Source organism: Convolutriloba macropyga, chromosome 5 (genome assembly GCF_964194025.1).
Source record: "Convolutriloba macropyga chromosome 5, txConMacr16.3, whole genome shotgun sequence".
NCBI lineage: Eukaryota > Metazoa > Xenacoelomorpha > Acoela > Convolutidae > Convolutriloba > Convolutriloba macropyga.
Genome location: NC_134472.1, coordinates 38,229,108 through 38,244,736, shown reverse-complemented (window position 1 = coordinate 38,244,736; position 15,629 = coordinate 38,229,108). Strand labels below are relative to the sequence as shown.

Sequence of the window (15,629 nt, the reverse complement as noted above, 5' to 3'; positions counted from 1 at the left end):
ATTTTTGACTTCATTGTCAACCAAATGAAGAGAAAACAAAAATAGAGGTTTGAATTTAAAAAAAAATGCTACATTTTAAGTTAATTAAACACACTAAATTCTGCCTCGATGAAATAGCAATCATAGGTTTCATTCATGTGACATCAATAACTCATCACAATAAGTCGCATGGCAAAGAAAAATACATCAAAACCACGAAATTTTTGAGAAAACCCATAGTATCAAAGTCAAAAAATTCTACAGCTTTCAACGGAAGGCATTTAATACGCTAATTTATGCCTAGATGATGTGACGACTAGGATTAGGATGTTTGTCATTCAAAATTTATCGATAAGACATTACAACAAGTCATTGACTATGAAAACAACAACAAAAACAGGCAAAATCCAAAAGATCGGTAGAAAATTGAGAGAAGAAAGTGTCGAAGCTATTTAAACCATAAGCTTTTTTCTCTGAAAACTTTTTCAACGATCCATTGAACGTCTTCACTAAGCCAATGGGAGCTATCAATATTAGGATAATGTAATACGATTTCAAAAGGAACCAAAATTACTAAAACAAAATCCAAAAATTATAAAAATTCTGAAAACTCGTGAACCGAAGTAAAAAAAACCAATAGCTAGAAGACAAAACCGCTAACTAGATAAATTGTTGCTGATGTAGAAAAAAACGGTTCTGTCATTATCGAGACTGACTTACAATCCACGAAAAAAAGCTTAAGATTGATTTATGTTCAAAACAGAATAAAACAATATTTTTAAAGTCTTAACAGCCATTAAACTCAAAAGCTTTCATAGGAGTTCAATGAATACGCTCAGCTATGCCACGATGTGAATACAAGGATGTTTATGATGCCCTGATGCCTAGGTAATCAATAAGACATCACAATATGTCTTATGACTATGAAAAAAAAACAACAAACACAGACAAAAACCAAAATTTCTTTAGAAAAATGGGAGAAGAAAGTGTTGAAACCATTTAAACCATATTTTTTCTCAGAAAGTTTTATCTATGATCCTTTGGACGTCTTCACTAAAAGAAGATGTAGCCATCAATATTAGGATGACGTGATAAGATTTCAAAATGAACCAATAAAACGAAATGTCCAAAAAATTTTCAAAAAAATTTGAAATCTTGTGGCATTGAAGACGTATAACCAATAGTTATTTGATAAAGCCGCCAATGAGATTAACTTATGTTGCAGTGGTATGAAGGAGTTCAATCCTGTGTTTACTGAGACGAACTTACAGTTCACAAAAATAAGTTTATGGTTTACTAATTTTAAAAAACTTTCGAAAATTTATTTTCAAAGTCTTAACAGCCATTAGCTGTCCACTCACAGCACTAGATAGGTTCACTTAATGCTCATTAGCAAATGTATTGCACCTTTAGTCAACAAGTTTATGCCATAGAATTATAAAACTTTAGTAAAACCTCAAAAAATAAATCAAAATTTCATTTGAAATTACGAAATTTGAGATACGAGTCCAAAAAAAATCATGAGCGATCCCTTCGAAACAAATTTTTTGTTCATTGGGCTTCATTCGATCGTAAAAGAGGTTTGTCATTAACGGAACTTCGATATTAAAAGTGTCTAGTAGTCTCTAGGTGACTTGAAAAAACAAAAAAATTGCAAAATTTTATAAAAAAAAGCTCCCAAACCTAATTCGAATTTTTTTATATACTAAACTTCCCTCTAAGACTAGAACTAGTCTTTATTATCTCCTTTCGTCTATTAAAAACCTAAAACTGATTTACTTTTTGGCGTGAAATCTGGTTTTGAATTAAATTTTTCGTAGAAAAAACGTTAATTCGAACGAAAATTACGGTAAAAGTGAACAAAAGTGAACCAGATATCCAGTGTTCACATGAAACTTTAAACCTCGATAACTCCTCGAAAAAACCGAAATTCAAAAAAATTTTTTTATTTTCGAATTCTACGCTGGAGCTTTTTAATGATACCACGCACATTTCTCTACGATGAATATATCGGTCGGCCAAAATTCAGGGAACAAAAAAAACCCATTTGAGTATATAGTTCCTCCCCCCCACAAGTGGGGTCGGAACAAAAAATTTACGGTTTACGGTATGGGTAACATAGTTGTTAGATTGAACGATTTTGTTATGGCTGTTTGTCTAAGATGAGACAAGATTAATTTTAGTGTTTCCGAGATTTTACGGACAAATTGAGAAACATGCGTCCGCAAAATCACAGAGTTTGTTAACATTGCAATTAGTTGTGTGATTGTGTCTGAGTGATATAAGGCTGTGAATAAGCAGTTATTTCAATTGTAAGAGTTACTAGATTGTTTAAAACGTTTAGAGTAAATATTTCTATGAAAAATTGAATGGGTGTTCATTTTTTTTTTAAATTCGCAGTATGGAAAAAAGATGTTTATGTAATGGATAAAATGAAAGTAAAGAGTTGTGGTTCGGTTGGATAACGGTTCTCACAGTCATAAGAAGTGAGAGAAAAAGTCAAAGTAAGGTATTCGAAGGGTTGAGAAAACAAAATATAATTTCCATTAACTGGGAAGCGTCGAGAAAGGTGCGGTGGTGGCTCTGTTGATGATAAGAAAAAAGTTAGGATTTTTGATTAGGTATGTTTGTTTGACCAATGATTTATTTTCAGTGCATTTGTTTGATTCTACATATTTCGATAGGAAAGCCGTTCCTAGAAAATTGAATTTTTTGTCTGAGACATGGAATGTTGTAAATAGTGCTGTTTTTTGTCGGTGATTTTTAGTGAAATTATAGAATTTTATTGCGCCTAATGAGTGTTATTTTGTGTTGTTTGTGGCTAAGAGGCAAAATTTGAATGCGTTAGTTGGAATTTGTGTTGCAATTTTAATTTTTTTCCAAGTAAAATCATTATGTACATTTAGAGTAGCTCCTTAAAGAAAGAGGAAACCCAATTCTATATGAGGGGATGATAAAATACGTCTAGAATGATTATGTATAGGCAAGATGCAGTACCCAGATATATTATTTTGTTAGAGAAAAATATTCCTACTCACATTTAACATATTCTTCCTCTGTATGTTGGTTGAGTTCCATGGGAATGGTTCGCTGAATTGTTGTTGCAGCAATTGTTCTTCCCAAAAATTTTCTGCCTATGCTAAATCTGTTTTATTCATTTTTATCCTCTATGGCTTTTTGACCTAAAGTAAACTAATATAGTTTTGTACTTTTCTGGGACCATTTCTTGAGTTTGGCGGTCTATGGAGGTTATTATTGTTGCGCGAATTTGGTGATCGTGTTAGTCAATTTGGATTATTATTTTTCAAAAAAATTAGTTCGTTTCTTAATTTGCTATTTTTGTGGTCTAGGACACAGACAACTCGATCAATTTTTTGGTCTAAAGATGTTTGTGTTTAGTCTATTAAAGTTTTGCTTTGGAATAATTTTGTGTATTAGCCCAATAAGGACAAAAACAGTAGACAAAGTGAAAAATCTCGTCATTTTCTCCTATTGATTCTGGAGCGTTATGCGAGTAATAACGGTTTGCTTGTCATATTGTTCAAAGTTTGGTTAACTTTCATAGCTTGGTTGAAAATATGTTCTGGAAAAGAATTGATATACCCTTCGGCTAAATTGGCGATCGGGGCTAGTTGAGATACTATGTCTTGATTGTTAACAGCTAAGCAAACTCGTAGAATCAGTGGATTGCCATAAAAAATTTTTCATTTGAGTACTTGTGCCCTAGTACCCTGATACCGAATGGTATAGCGTATTCCATAGCTTCAATATCATCAATTGAGAGATTGTCGATGTCCACAATAATAACATTTTTTGTTGAAAGTGCTTATTTGGTTTTGACCTTATGCTGGTCGAAATGAGTTCTATTGATATCCTCCTGATGTATTTTTTCTATTCGTAGTACAATTGCATTTTGTAGTTCAAGTTGGATTATTCTTTTTCTATCATTTTTAGAGTTATTCGTGCTATTTGTTGATTTACTGCTTTCAATAGAGCAACGTTCTATTGTGCATTCATCAAGTGTGGTGCGTTATTAACAAACAATTTTCTAGCTATTTGCTCAATTCCGAACACTAGAGTTTTGATTTGATTTTCGTATGCACGAGTAATGGTCAGTGAAATTAATTGAGCATGAGTTTGAGATTGCTTGTTATCAAATGTTTTTCGGACTTTTTGCCAAAACGTATGTCTTTTCTTTCGAAGATTATAGTTGGAGGTAAAAGTATTAATTTTGGGTTAGGCAAGTTAATGCGGTTTGTACCATGGAGATTCTTTTAGAAAAGCCAGCTCCGCGTAAAGGTTAGGAAATTTGTCCTTGTCCCCACTGCCAAATAAATATGCTGATATGATATTTAAGAAATCTTGTGCAGTATTTATTTGTGAGGTTTTACAAGCAATTGATGAAAATGGTTGCTTTTCCGGTTTATGAACATTAACTGTAAAGTTTTGCGTTTTAGGGGGTTTAATTTGTCGTTGTTGTCATTTTTAACTACATAGACTGGTTTAGTTTCTTTTAGTAGTTGGTTAATAACTAGTTTTATAGCGAGTCTTTGTCCGCCATCATATGTGGTTTTCGATGAGAAGATCGTATTTCTTCAGTTTTTGAGTTTTTAGCGTTTAAATTATTGTTTATAATTTATTTGCTCTCAAACAATTTTACAAGATTGTGTCTCCTTTGACAAAATCTAGTTTCAGGAAATATGAGTAAAAATTGTAAAAGTCAAATCGATTTTTATAGAGATTTTTTTGTTCTAATGAGCTTTTTTTGGTTACAATTTGTTATCTCACTGAATTTGGTGATCGTGTTAGTCAATTTTGATTATTATTTTTCAAAAAAATTAGTTGGTTTCTTAATTTGCTATTTTTGTGGTCTAGGACACAGACAACTCGATCAAATTTTTGGTCTAAAGACGTTTGTGTTTAGTCTATTAAAGTTTTGCATTGGAATAATTTTGTGTATTAGCCCAATAAGGACAAAAACAGTAGACAAAGTGAAAAATCTCGTCATTTTCTCCTATTGATTCTGGAGCGATATGCGAGTAAAAACGGTTTGCTTGTCATATTGTTCAATGTTTTTTATGAGAAAGTTTGGTTAACTTTCATAGCTTGGTTGAAAGCATGTTCTGGAAAATAGTTGATATACCGGTCGGGTAGATGGGCGATCGGGGCTAGTTGAGATACTATGTCCTGATTGGTTAACAATTTTTGCAAACTTGTAGAATCAGTGGATTGCCATAAAAAGTGTTCCATTTGAGTACTTGTTCCGTAGTACCCTGATACCGAATGGTATAGCGTATTCCATAAATTTAATAAAGTCCATTGAGAGATTGTCAATGTCCACAATTATAACATTTTTTGTTGAAAGTGCTAATTTGGTTTTGACCCTATGCTGGTCGATATGAGTTGTCTTGATATCATCCTGACGTTTTTTTTTCTATTCGTAGTACAATTGCATTTTGTAGTTCAGGTGCTGTTGGATTATTTTTTTCTATCATTTTTAGAGCTATTCGTGCTATTTGTTGATTTACTGCTTTCAATAGAGCAACGTTCAATTGTGCATTCATCAAGTGTGGTGCGTTATTAACAAACAATTTTCTAGCTATTTGCTCAATTCCGAACACTAAAATTTTGATTTGATTTTCGTATGCAGGAGTAATGGTCAGTGAAATTAATTGAGCATGAGTTTGAGATTGCTTGTTATTAAATGTCTTTTGGACTTTTCGCCAAAACGTTTGTCATTTCTTTCGAAGATTATAGTTGGAGGTAAAAGTATTAATTTTGGGTTAGGCAAGTTTATGCGGTTTGTACCATGGAGATTCTTTTAGAAAAGAATGCTCCGCGTAAAGGTTAGGAAATTTGTCCTTGTCCCCACTGCCAAATAAATTTACTGATATGATATTTAAGAAATCTTGTGCAGTATATATTTGTGAGGTTTTATAAGCAATTGATGAAAATAGTTGCTTTTCCGGTTAATGAGCATTAACTGTAAAGCTTCTCTTTTTAGGGGGTTTAATTCGTCGGTGTTGTCATTTTTAACTACATAGACTGGTTTAGTTTTTTTTAGTAGTTGGTTAATAACTAGTTTTATAGCGAGTCTTTGTCCGCCATCATATGTGGTTTTCGATGAGAAGATCGTAATTCTTCAGTTTTTGAGTTTTTAGCGTTTAGATTTTTGTTTATAATTTTTCTTTTGCTCTCAAACAGTTTTACAAGATTGTGTCTCCTTTGACAAAATCTAGTTTCAGGAAATATGAGTAAAAATTGTAAAAGTCAAATCGATTTTTATAGAGAAGTTTTTTTTTCTAATGAGCTTTTTTTGGTTACAATTTGTTATCTCACTGAATTTGGTGATCGTGTTAGTCAATTTTGATTATTATTTTTCAAAAAAATTAGTTGGTTTCTTAATTTGCTATTTTGGTGGTCTAGGACACAGACAACTCGATCAAATTTTTGGTCTAAAGACGTTTGTGTTTAGACTATTAAAGTTTTGCATTGGAATAATTTTGTGTATTAGCCCAATAAGGACAAAAACAGTAGACAAAGTGAAAAATCTCGTCATTGTCTCCTATTGATTCTGGAACGATATTCGAGTAATAACGGTTTGCTTGTCATATTGTTCAATGTTTTTTATGAGGTAAGTTTGGTTAACTTTCATAGCTTGGTTGAAAGCATGTTCCGGAAAAGAGTTGATATACTGGTCGGGTAGATTGGTGATCGGGGCTAGTTGAGATACTATGTCCTGATTGGTTAACAATTTTTGCAAACTTGTAGAATCAGTGGATTGCCATAAAAAGTGTTTTATTTGAGTACTTGTGCCGTAGTACCCTGATACCGAATGGTATAGCGTATTCCATAAATTTAATAAAGTCCATTGAGAGATTGTCAATGTCCACAATTATAACATTTTTTGTTGAAAGTGCTAATTTGGTTTTGACCCTATGCTGGTCGATATGAGTTGTCTTGATATCATCCTGACGTTTTTTTCTATTCGTAGTACAATTGCATTTTGTAGTTCAGGTGCTGTTGGATTATTTTTTTCTATCATTTTTAGAGCTATTCGTGCTATTTGTTGATTTACTGCTTTCAATAGAGCAACGTTCAATTGTGCATTCATCAAGTGTGGTGCGTTATTAACAAACAATTTTCTAGCTATTTGCTCAATTCCGAACACTAAAATTTTGATTTGATTTTCGTATGCAGGAGTAATGGTCAGTGAAATTAATTGAGCATGAGTTTGAGATTGCTTGTTATTAAATGTCTTTTGGACTTTTCGCCAAAACATTTGTCATTTCTTTCGAAGATTATAGTTGGAGGTAAAAGTATTAATTTTGGGTTAGGCAAGTTTATGCGGTTTGTACCATGGAGATTCTTTTAGAAAAGCCAGCTCCGCGTAAAGGTTAGGAAATTTGTCCTTGTCCCCACTGCCAAATAAATTTACTGATATGATATTTAAGAAATCTTGTGCAGTATATATTTGTGAGGTTTTATAAGCAATTGATGAAAATGGTTGCTTTTCCGGTTAATGAGCATTAACTGTAAAGCTTTGCTTTTTAGGGGGTTTAATTCGTCGGTGCTGTCATTTTTAACTACATAGACTGGTTTAGTTTCATTTAGTAGTTGGTTAATAACTAGTTTTATAGCGAGTCTTTGTCCGCCATCATATGTGGTTTTCGATGAGAAGATCGTAATTCTTCAGTTTTTGAGTTTTTAGCGTTTAGATTATTGTTTATAATTTTTTTTTTGCTCTCAAACAGTTTTACAAGATTGTGTCTCCTTTGACAAAATCTAGTTTCAGGAAATATGAGTAAAAATTGTAAAAGTCAAATCGATTTTTATAGAGAAGTTTTTTTTTCTAATGAGCTTTTTTTGGTTACAATTTGTTATCTCACTGAATTTGGTGATCGTGTTAGTCAATTTTGATTATTATTTTTCAAAAAAATTAGTTGGTTTCTTGATTTGCTATTTTGGTGGTCTAGGACACAGACAACTCGATCAAATTTTTGGTCTAAAGACGTTTGTGTTTAGTCTATTAAAGTTTTGCATTAGAATAATTTTGTGTATTAGCCCAATAAGGACAAAAACAGTAGACAAAGTGAAAAATCTCGTCATTTTCTCCTATTGATTCTGGAGCGATATTCGAGTAATAACGGTTTGCTTGTCATATTGTTCAATTTTTTTTATGAGGTAAGTTTGGTTAACTTTCATAGCTTGGTTGAAAGCATGTTCCGGAAAAGAGTTGATATACTGGTCGGGTAGATTGGTGATCGGGGCTAGTTGAGATACTATGTCCTGATTGGTTAACAATTTTTGCAAACTTGTAGAATCAGTGGATTGCCATAAAAAGTGTTTTATTTGAGTACTTGTGCCGTAGTACCCTGATACCGAATGGTATAGCGTATTCCATAAATTTAAAATAATCCATTGAGAGATTGTCAATGTCCATAATTATAACATTTTTTGTTGAAAGTGCTAATTTGGTTTTGACCCTATTCTGGTCGATATGAGTTGTCTTGATATCATCCTGACGTTTTTTTTTCTATTCGTAGTACAATTGCATTTTGTAGTTCAGGTGCTGTTGGAATATTCTTTTTCTATCATTTTTAGAGCTATTCGTGCTATTTGTTGATTTACTGCTTTCAATAGAGCAACGTTCAATTGTGCATTCATCAAGTGTGGTGCGTTATTAACAAACAATTTTCTAGCTATTTGCTCAATTCCGAACACTAGAATTTTGATTTGATTTTCGTATGCACGAGTAATGCTCAGTGAAATTAATTGAGCATGAGTTTGAGATTGCTTGTTATCAAATGTCTTTTGGACTTTTTGCCAAAACCTTTGTCATTTCTTTCGAAGATTATACTTGGAGGTAAAAGTATTAATTTTGGGTTAGGCAAGTTAATGCGGTTTGTACCATGGAGATTCTTTTAGAAAAGAATGCTCCGCGTAAAGGTTAGGAAATTTGTCCTTGTCCCCACTGCCAAATAAATATGCTGATATGATATTTAAGAAATCTTGTGCAGTATTTATTTGTGAGGTTTTACAAGCAATTGATGAAAATGGTTGCTTTTCCGGTTAATGAACATTAACTGTAAAGTTTTGCGTTTTAGGGGGTTTAATTTGTCGTTGTTGTCATTTTTAACTACATAGACTGGTTTAGTTTCTTTTAGTAGTTGGTTAATAACTAGTTTTATAGCGAGTCTTTGTCCGCCATCATATGTGGTTTTCGATGAGAAGATCGTATTTCTTCAGTTTTTGAGTTTTTAGCGTTTAGATTATTGTTTATAATTTTTTTTGCTCTCAAACAATTTTACAAGACTGTGTCTCCTTTGACAAAATCTAAATTCAGGAAATATGAGTAAAAATTGTAAAAATCAAATTGGTTTTTATAGAGAAGTTTTTTTGTTCTAATGAGCTTTTTTTGGTTACATTTTGTTATCTCACTGATTGCCCGAATTGAGGCAGATCCAATAAGGGCTATTTTTACTTTAGAAGAATAGAGCTAGGGCTACTTATTTCAGTGCGCGAAGTTTACTTACCTAAGTTTCACTGACTAATATACTCAAGAAAATACTGAATATAAACTTTCTTTAAAACTGTAGTAAATATATAAAACATTGTATACAGATACTGTTTCTATCTAAAAGACTGACTAGAATAAATTAAGAATGCTTTTTATAAGAGAATGGAGTTTTCTTGGTCTGTCTTTGTGGCGAGTATTGGAGAATACAAATTCTGGATTTTCATCTGCTGCACAAAAACTACATATTCCTCATATCCGACTGGGTGGTCTGAAAATCTACGTTTTTGAACTCGAAACCCTGAGCAACAAATATACCTTAAAAGTCAGTGCAATTGTATGTTCAATGGTCAACGCTTTTTGGCAGTGATTCTTGAATTTGGCACCGTTTAAGACGGTCTTACATAAAAAAAATTAAGTTTTGTAAGAAAAGCGCTGAAATGGGATGAAAATATGTAATAAATACGCCGCATTTCTTACACAATTTCACCGTTTTTCTTTCTAAATTGTTTATTAATATGAAATAAAATTGAACACTGAAGTTTTTGGGAATCAGTGGATTAAGTAATAGGTACGGCATCAGAGAGCAGGGTTCGAGTCGCAGTCAATTCTAACTTTTCTGAATTTTCAGCGGTTTTCAGCGCATTTCTTGCAAAATTCGGTGCATTTAGGCGCATTTCAGCGTATGCAAGGTTTTTGCGTTGATTTTTTTTAAAAAAAATCAGTGCGTTTCTTACATAACTTTTAGAAATTTTCTCAACGCGGGCTTACGTCCAAATAAGCTTAAGTAATTGACTATGAAACTTTGAAGGACTGTCTTCATCAGTTGAACAAACTTTAGGGTTAATTTGAACCTCAGCAAGCATTAATCAAGTCATGCTGTTATTTTATAATGGTTAGCTTCCAAATCAGTCGCAGAAGACCTCTAACTGAGCTTGAAATTGAAATATCTAGCTATAAAACTGTGTCTAGATTTAAGAAAACAAATTGATTAATTCTCTCAACTGAAAACTCATTTTAAACACGAAGAGACTAAATTTGAATAAAGATATGAACATCTTTGCCAAACTCTTTCGGAGAAAAAACAATTTGAAGTAAATTAATTGATATTTCCATTTTTGAGCTAGAAACATCACTATTACGAAAAACCTATAATTTTATCAGCACATCTGATTTAAAAAATTGAAATCAGTCTAAAGTGTGCTGGGGTAAGAATATATTCTTTGTCATCCTGAAGTAGAAAACTGCACATCCACAAATTGCAACAAAAACAGACAAAATAAAATTTCCTATTTCCTATTCTCTATAATAGGAATTTGCTATTCTCTGTAATGGGAATATTTTATCAAATCCGAAATAATTGCTAAGTTTGATCATAGTTTTTTTTGTAAAGGAAAATTTCAACTGTTTCGAGACATCATATCGCTGGCCTATTGACAGTCTGTCCAATCTAATTGTCGTACATCGTAGACTGTCAATAAATATGAAAGCGTATTTGTTCATGAAGATAGTATGTTTATGAAGACGAAGAAAAACCATTATAATCAAGCTATCCCTTTCAATCCCTTTCTGTATTTGACATTTGGCCGATCAGACATTAATCACAGAAGGTCAGGGATGAAGCGTTGAGGATTAATTGAAAAAGCAGAATTTTTTGTAATGGTAAGTCCTTTTCCTAATATTTGGAAACGACACCAACAATGCAACTTTTCAGGGCACCAGAAAGAGTATAAACATGAAAAATTACCTGTCTTCACAGAATTTTTTGGCCTGATCCATGTGTTTGTTTCCGTCGGCTGACGCTACAAGGAAACATTTGTCAAGAATGCCCTCTGCCATCTCATAATTCGAAGGGCATTCCTGGGAAAACTGGCAGACAATCCTGTTGATACGCCTACCTCCCCAATCACAAGGTATGTCGTTGAGACCCTTGGTGTGATGTGATTCGACACAATTTTCACCCCACCCCTTATAATCATTTGGTTCTCTTCCATTCCAAGCCATGGTGTCCGGAGCTTTGAGGCAAGTTGCGACACTACGGAAGCCATGCATCTGTTCGGATGCAGCTCTTACTGCCTTGTCACATGCAATCTCCGCTGGCAGTACTGCATATCCGGTGTAGTACAAATTTCCTTTCAGTTGCCCAAAATGATCCTCAAGTTTCCGTGTCTCATCTCTGCTTTCGGGCTCGTACAGAATGGCATTTCTAAAATACAAAATTGGGATCTTTTCCGTTTCTGCCCCCCCCCGCACGTTATGCCCCCCCCCCCTCCTAAAAATATGGCACGTGCGTCTGGGGGTTGCAAATAATATGCGCCCACTGAGCTGGGGGGGGGGCACAAACGGAAAAGATCACAAAATTGAAAAACGCCTTTTCTAGAAACTGTCTAAAAACCTGCAGAGAATGATAATGATCACTATTGTGTGTTTGAGTGAATTGCATGAAATATAGAGTTTTTGACCATAAACGAGCTATTTTACGTTTGGTTTTATGACGTTTGGTTTTATCATCATTTGGTCTCTTGGAGAACATAAAACTAACTTTCAAAATATCATAAAATCATGTTGTCACTATTTGAAAAATAAAAATTAAATTTAAATTTTTTATTTGAGAACCAATGGTAGAAAGTTTTCCAGCAGAAAGTGAGGCGGTTTATCTTAGTCAATCAATTTGTAATTAAGTCTTAAAAATGCACGTAGAAAAAATGTACGCAATAAGAATATTTTTACCGCGTATTTGTTTAAGATTCTTTGCCACTTTACGGTCCTCCTAACTCTCGTTTTCCTGCCCTACTTAGTAGCCCTCTCGCTGTTACAAAACATCATTTTTGACTCGTACCTACTAGTGCAATTTAAATCTACGTCTTTGTAGTAAGAAACTAGTTACTTGCTAGTGGAGTGATAGCCGAGAGGTAAGGTGTGTGGTCGTTTAACACTCCAATGATTGAGAGTTCAATCCCCTGCATCCGTGAAGCTGTCTGCGTGAGGATGAGCGCTGACGTAATCACAGCTTCAAGTTGACTATAGCCTGACCAATCTTGGCGGCAATGATGGTACCACGTGAAAGTTTCAGACGCAAAAAAATGTGGCTATAGTCACCAAAAAAAGAGCAATGCTGCTCATAAAAAGATTAGTCTAAAATGTTGGGAATAATAAGAAAAAAGGCAGCTGAGAACAGGCTACAGTAGGCCTAATGCTGTTCCGCTGCCATTACGCAGGAACCATAACTATTATTTTTAATATTATTATTTAAAATCTCAAATATCAGTCAAAACTGTGTATAATTTTCAAACAAATGCGTTAAATAAAATCGGTATGAATTTGGAAGAAAAAAATAACGCAAGAGCTATCTCAAGGAAGCTCATACTATTGCGACTGCTCAAGAATCTCAGCGAAATCCTGTTGTCAAGGCCTGGATCTCGAGTTTTTTGCCAGCCTGGTTCTTCTTTTTGTTCCAACTGACTAAAGATTACGTCGAAACTATTAGTCGCTCGGACGTATTAATTACCTGTAACTTTTATTTTGATTGAAGATGAGATTATATAACAGATAAATTATCTTTGATCTCGCACTGAAGTTTGTAAGACTCCAGTTAATGTAGTAGTTTTTTTTATTTTCTTGAAAAAAAGTTCAGTTAGCTGAGCAATCTCTGGCAGTTCGACGATCTAGCAAACTTTACGAGCAAAAAACTAGAGTTTTGACGGTACTAAAAACAAAAACGTTGCACTATGCAAACACTTAGGTTAAAGTAAACAATCAGATAAATGTCAGTTATAACACCATTGTTACTCGTTTCAGGTTACTACAAGTATATATATATATATATATATATATATATTTATATATATATATATATATATATATATATATGTGTATATATATATATATATATATATATATATATATATATATATAATTTTATATATCCATATAAGTTACACTCTTACCGGCAATAAGCAGTAAGCACTCTTACCACAGATAAGACAATAAATGGTTCTTGGAAACCATATATAAGACCATAAATGGTTCTTGAAAACCATAAGTAAGACCTTAAATGAAATTAATGACTCCACCTGGTTGTCACTCATATAGAATCTTTGAACCCAAAAACAAAACAATTTACAGTTCTTAGAAACCATAGCAAGAACGGATGTTTTCTGTTTGTGCCCCCCAGTACGTTATGCGCCCCCAGTTACAGAGCGCGTGCCTTTACATAGTAAATCATTATGTGAAAATATGGCACGTGCGTCACAATTAAAAATGATTATATTAATTTAAGCAATGAAGTTGTTTATTATGATCGGCTCAAAATCCGCGTACAAAAGAACTCTGAATTGAAAGATATACCCATAAACATTTTGATCTAAAGCAAATCAATAGCTCTTTCGTTTTAATATATTCATTGAATAAGGATGGACTCTCTGCAACGGCAGTGAACTGTTATTTTTACTTGTATGTATGAGTACAAGGACGAGGATGGACATGAATTTACGGAACTGTGGAATGAATATACACATCTTTAAGCGCATTAAGAACCAAGGAAACTTTTTGAGCGAATGAAGTTCCGATGAGATCGTTAAATACAGGTAAACGCCCAATTTTGTGGCGATCGCAGGAAAGTTTGGGCACGAAGATCTGGACATTAGGGGGTTTCTATTTGCGACCGCTTTTTGCCGCTTTTTGGCCTTTGAACTCTTTGATACACTCTGAATCTTTCTCGATATTTATTACAATCTTTTTCTGGTAAAAATGAGTAGCAAGAATAAATGTATACAAAGTGACTCATCAAACATCATGACACATAATGTTTCGTGTGAATTCACATTTAGCATCGGGGTTTAGTCATTTCTTGTCAATTACCATTTAACCTATTTCTTCTGGAAATCGGCAAGAGTAATATTGCAATAGAAATATAGTTTGCAAACCAAAAAAATATTTGGAGTCTTTGGAAATTCAGAATTACGTCATAGTACCTGCCTTCACAGTACTTCTTTGCTTCCGTTGCTGACCGGTTTGATTCCCTTGCCAGAAAACATTTGAATGGAATTCCGGGTGCCTTTTCAAAGTGCTCTGGACAGGGGCAAATTTCGTCCCGTCTCTCCCTTTTTTGTAACCCCGCTCCAAACACGCCGCCAATTAGCAATGCAAAAATCGAAGTAAAAAGATTCATTTACAATTATTGAACAAAATATGAAGATAATAAGGAATGATGGGAAAATGTCTTCAGCGCAATCGGTTCAACCGTTTGTGAGCAAAATTGTGGGCGAAGGAGTGTTTTGTTACAAGCAAATGGATAACCTAGAAGAAACCAGACAGTTTCAGATATTAAAAAGAGATGTATGAAGTTTATTAAGTGCTGAGGGAGTTTTCTGAAGAAAAATTATGGAGCCGAAAATTGGGGTCATCTTAACATGTGTTATTGGCTGAAATTGCTTTTATGTAAAGTGTAAAGAGAACACTAGGAATCACTCCGTGAAATGAGACTCAAGAATTTGAACAGTTTGCCGTCGAATATTTTTGAAAGAATAATGATGGCATTCCAGTTTTTCTGCCCTTCAATGTAGTGTTTTAAGTTCCTAATAAGACTTCCTTGCAAACCTATCTTATATAGTGTCCGAGTCTCGCATATCGCCGTCTCGCACACTTGCGCACATAGTGTGCGAGTGTGCGAGACGGCGATATGCGAGTTCTGGCTGCATCGCGGAATTGGAAAAAGAACTCAATGAATTTATTGAACTTGATAAAGCTGCCCTTCTGTCCTCCTTTCAATATTTTACAGTGAATGACGCCTTGAAATTAATGAAGCAGTTGTCCGGTAGGGCCAGTTACCCCAGTAAAATTTTTTGGAAAGATTGTTTGGCAGAAATGGTAGACGAAAAAGCCAATCTATTCAACTTATTTTTTAAATCTGTATTTAAGAAGACGGGTAAAGCAATGTTTCAGCGCTAATGCGGCAATTCCGATATTTTTCTCTCCGACATTGTTATAGAAACAACAAAAATTTGCTTGGAAATGAAAAAGATACCACCGGGATCCCTTGCGACCTGTGATGATGTACCACCTTTTGTTTGGAGTTCATGTGCTGAATTTTTAGCAGTTCACGTTCATATTCTCTCACATAATGGAAACGTGC

General features: G+C 33.8%; 1 protein-coding gene across 1 annotated transcript in view; it reads right to left on the bottom strand.

Annotated features, from left to right (window-relative positions):
* The window catches only part of LOC142340362 (uncharacterized), a 41,749-nt gene extending 27,022 nt beyond the window's left edge, over nt 1–14,727 (bottom strand). Inside the window, exons 1-2 of the mRNA XM_075390936.1 lie at nt 14,470–14,727; nt 11,244–11,702 (exon numbers count right to left, since the gene is read on the bottom strand). Of these exons, the coding sequence (XP_075247051.1) occupies nt 11,244–11,702; nt 14,470–14,666 (656 nt within the window). The 5' untranslated portion in view covers nt 14,667–14,727. The remainder of the gene's footprint in view (nt 1–11,243; nt 11,703–14,469) is intronic.
* Between the last annotated feature and the right edge of the window lie 902 nt (nt 14,728–15,629).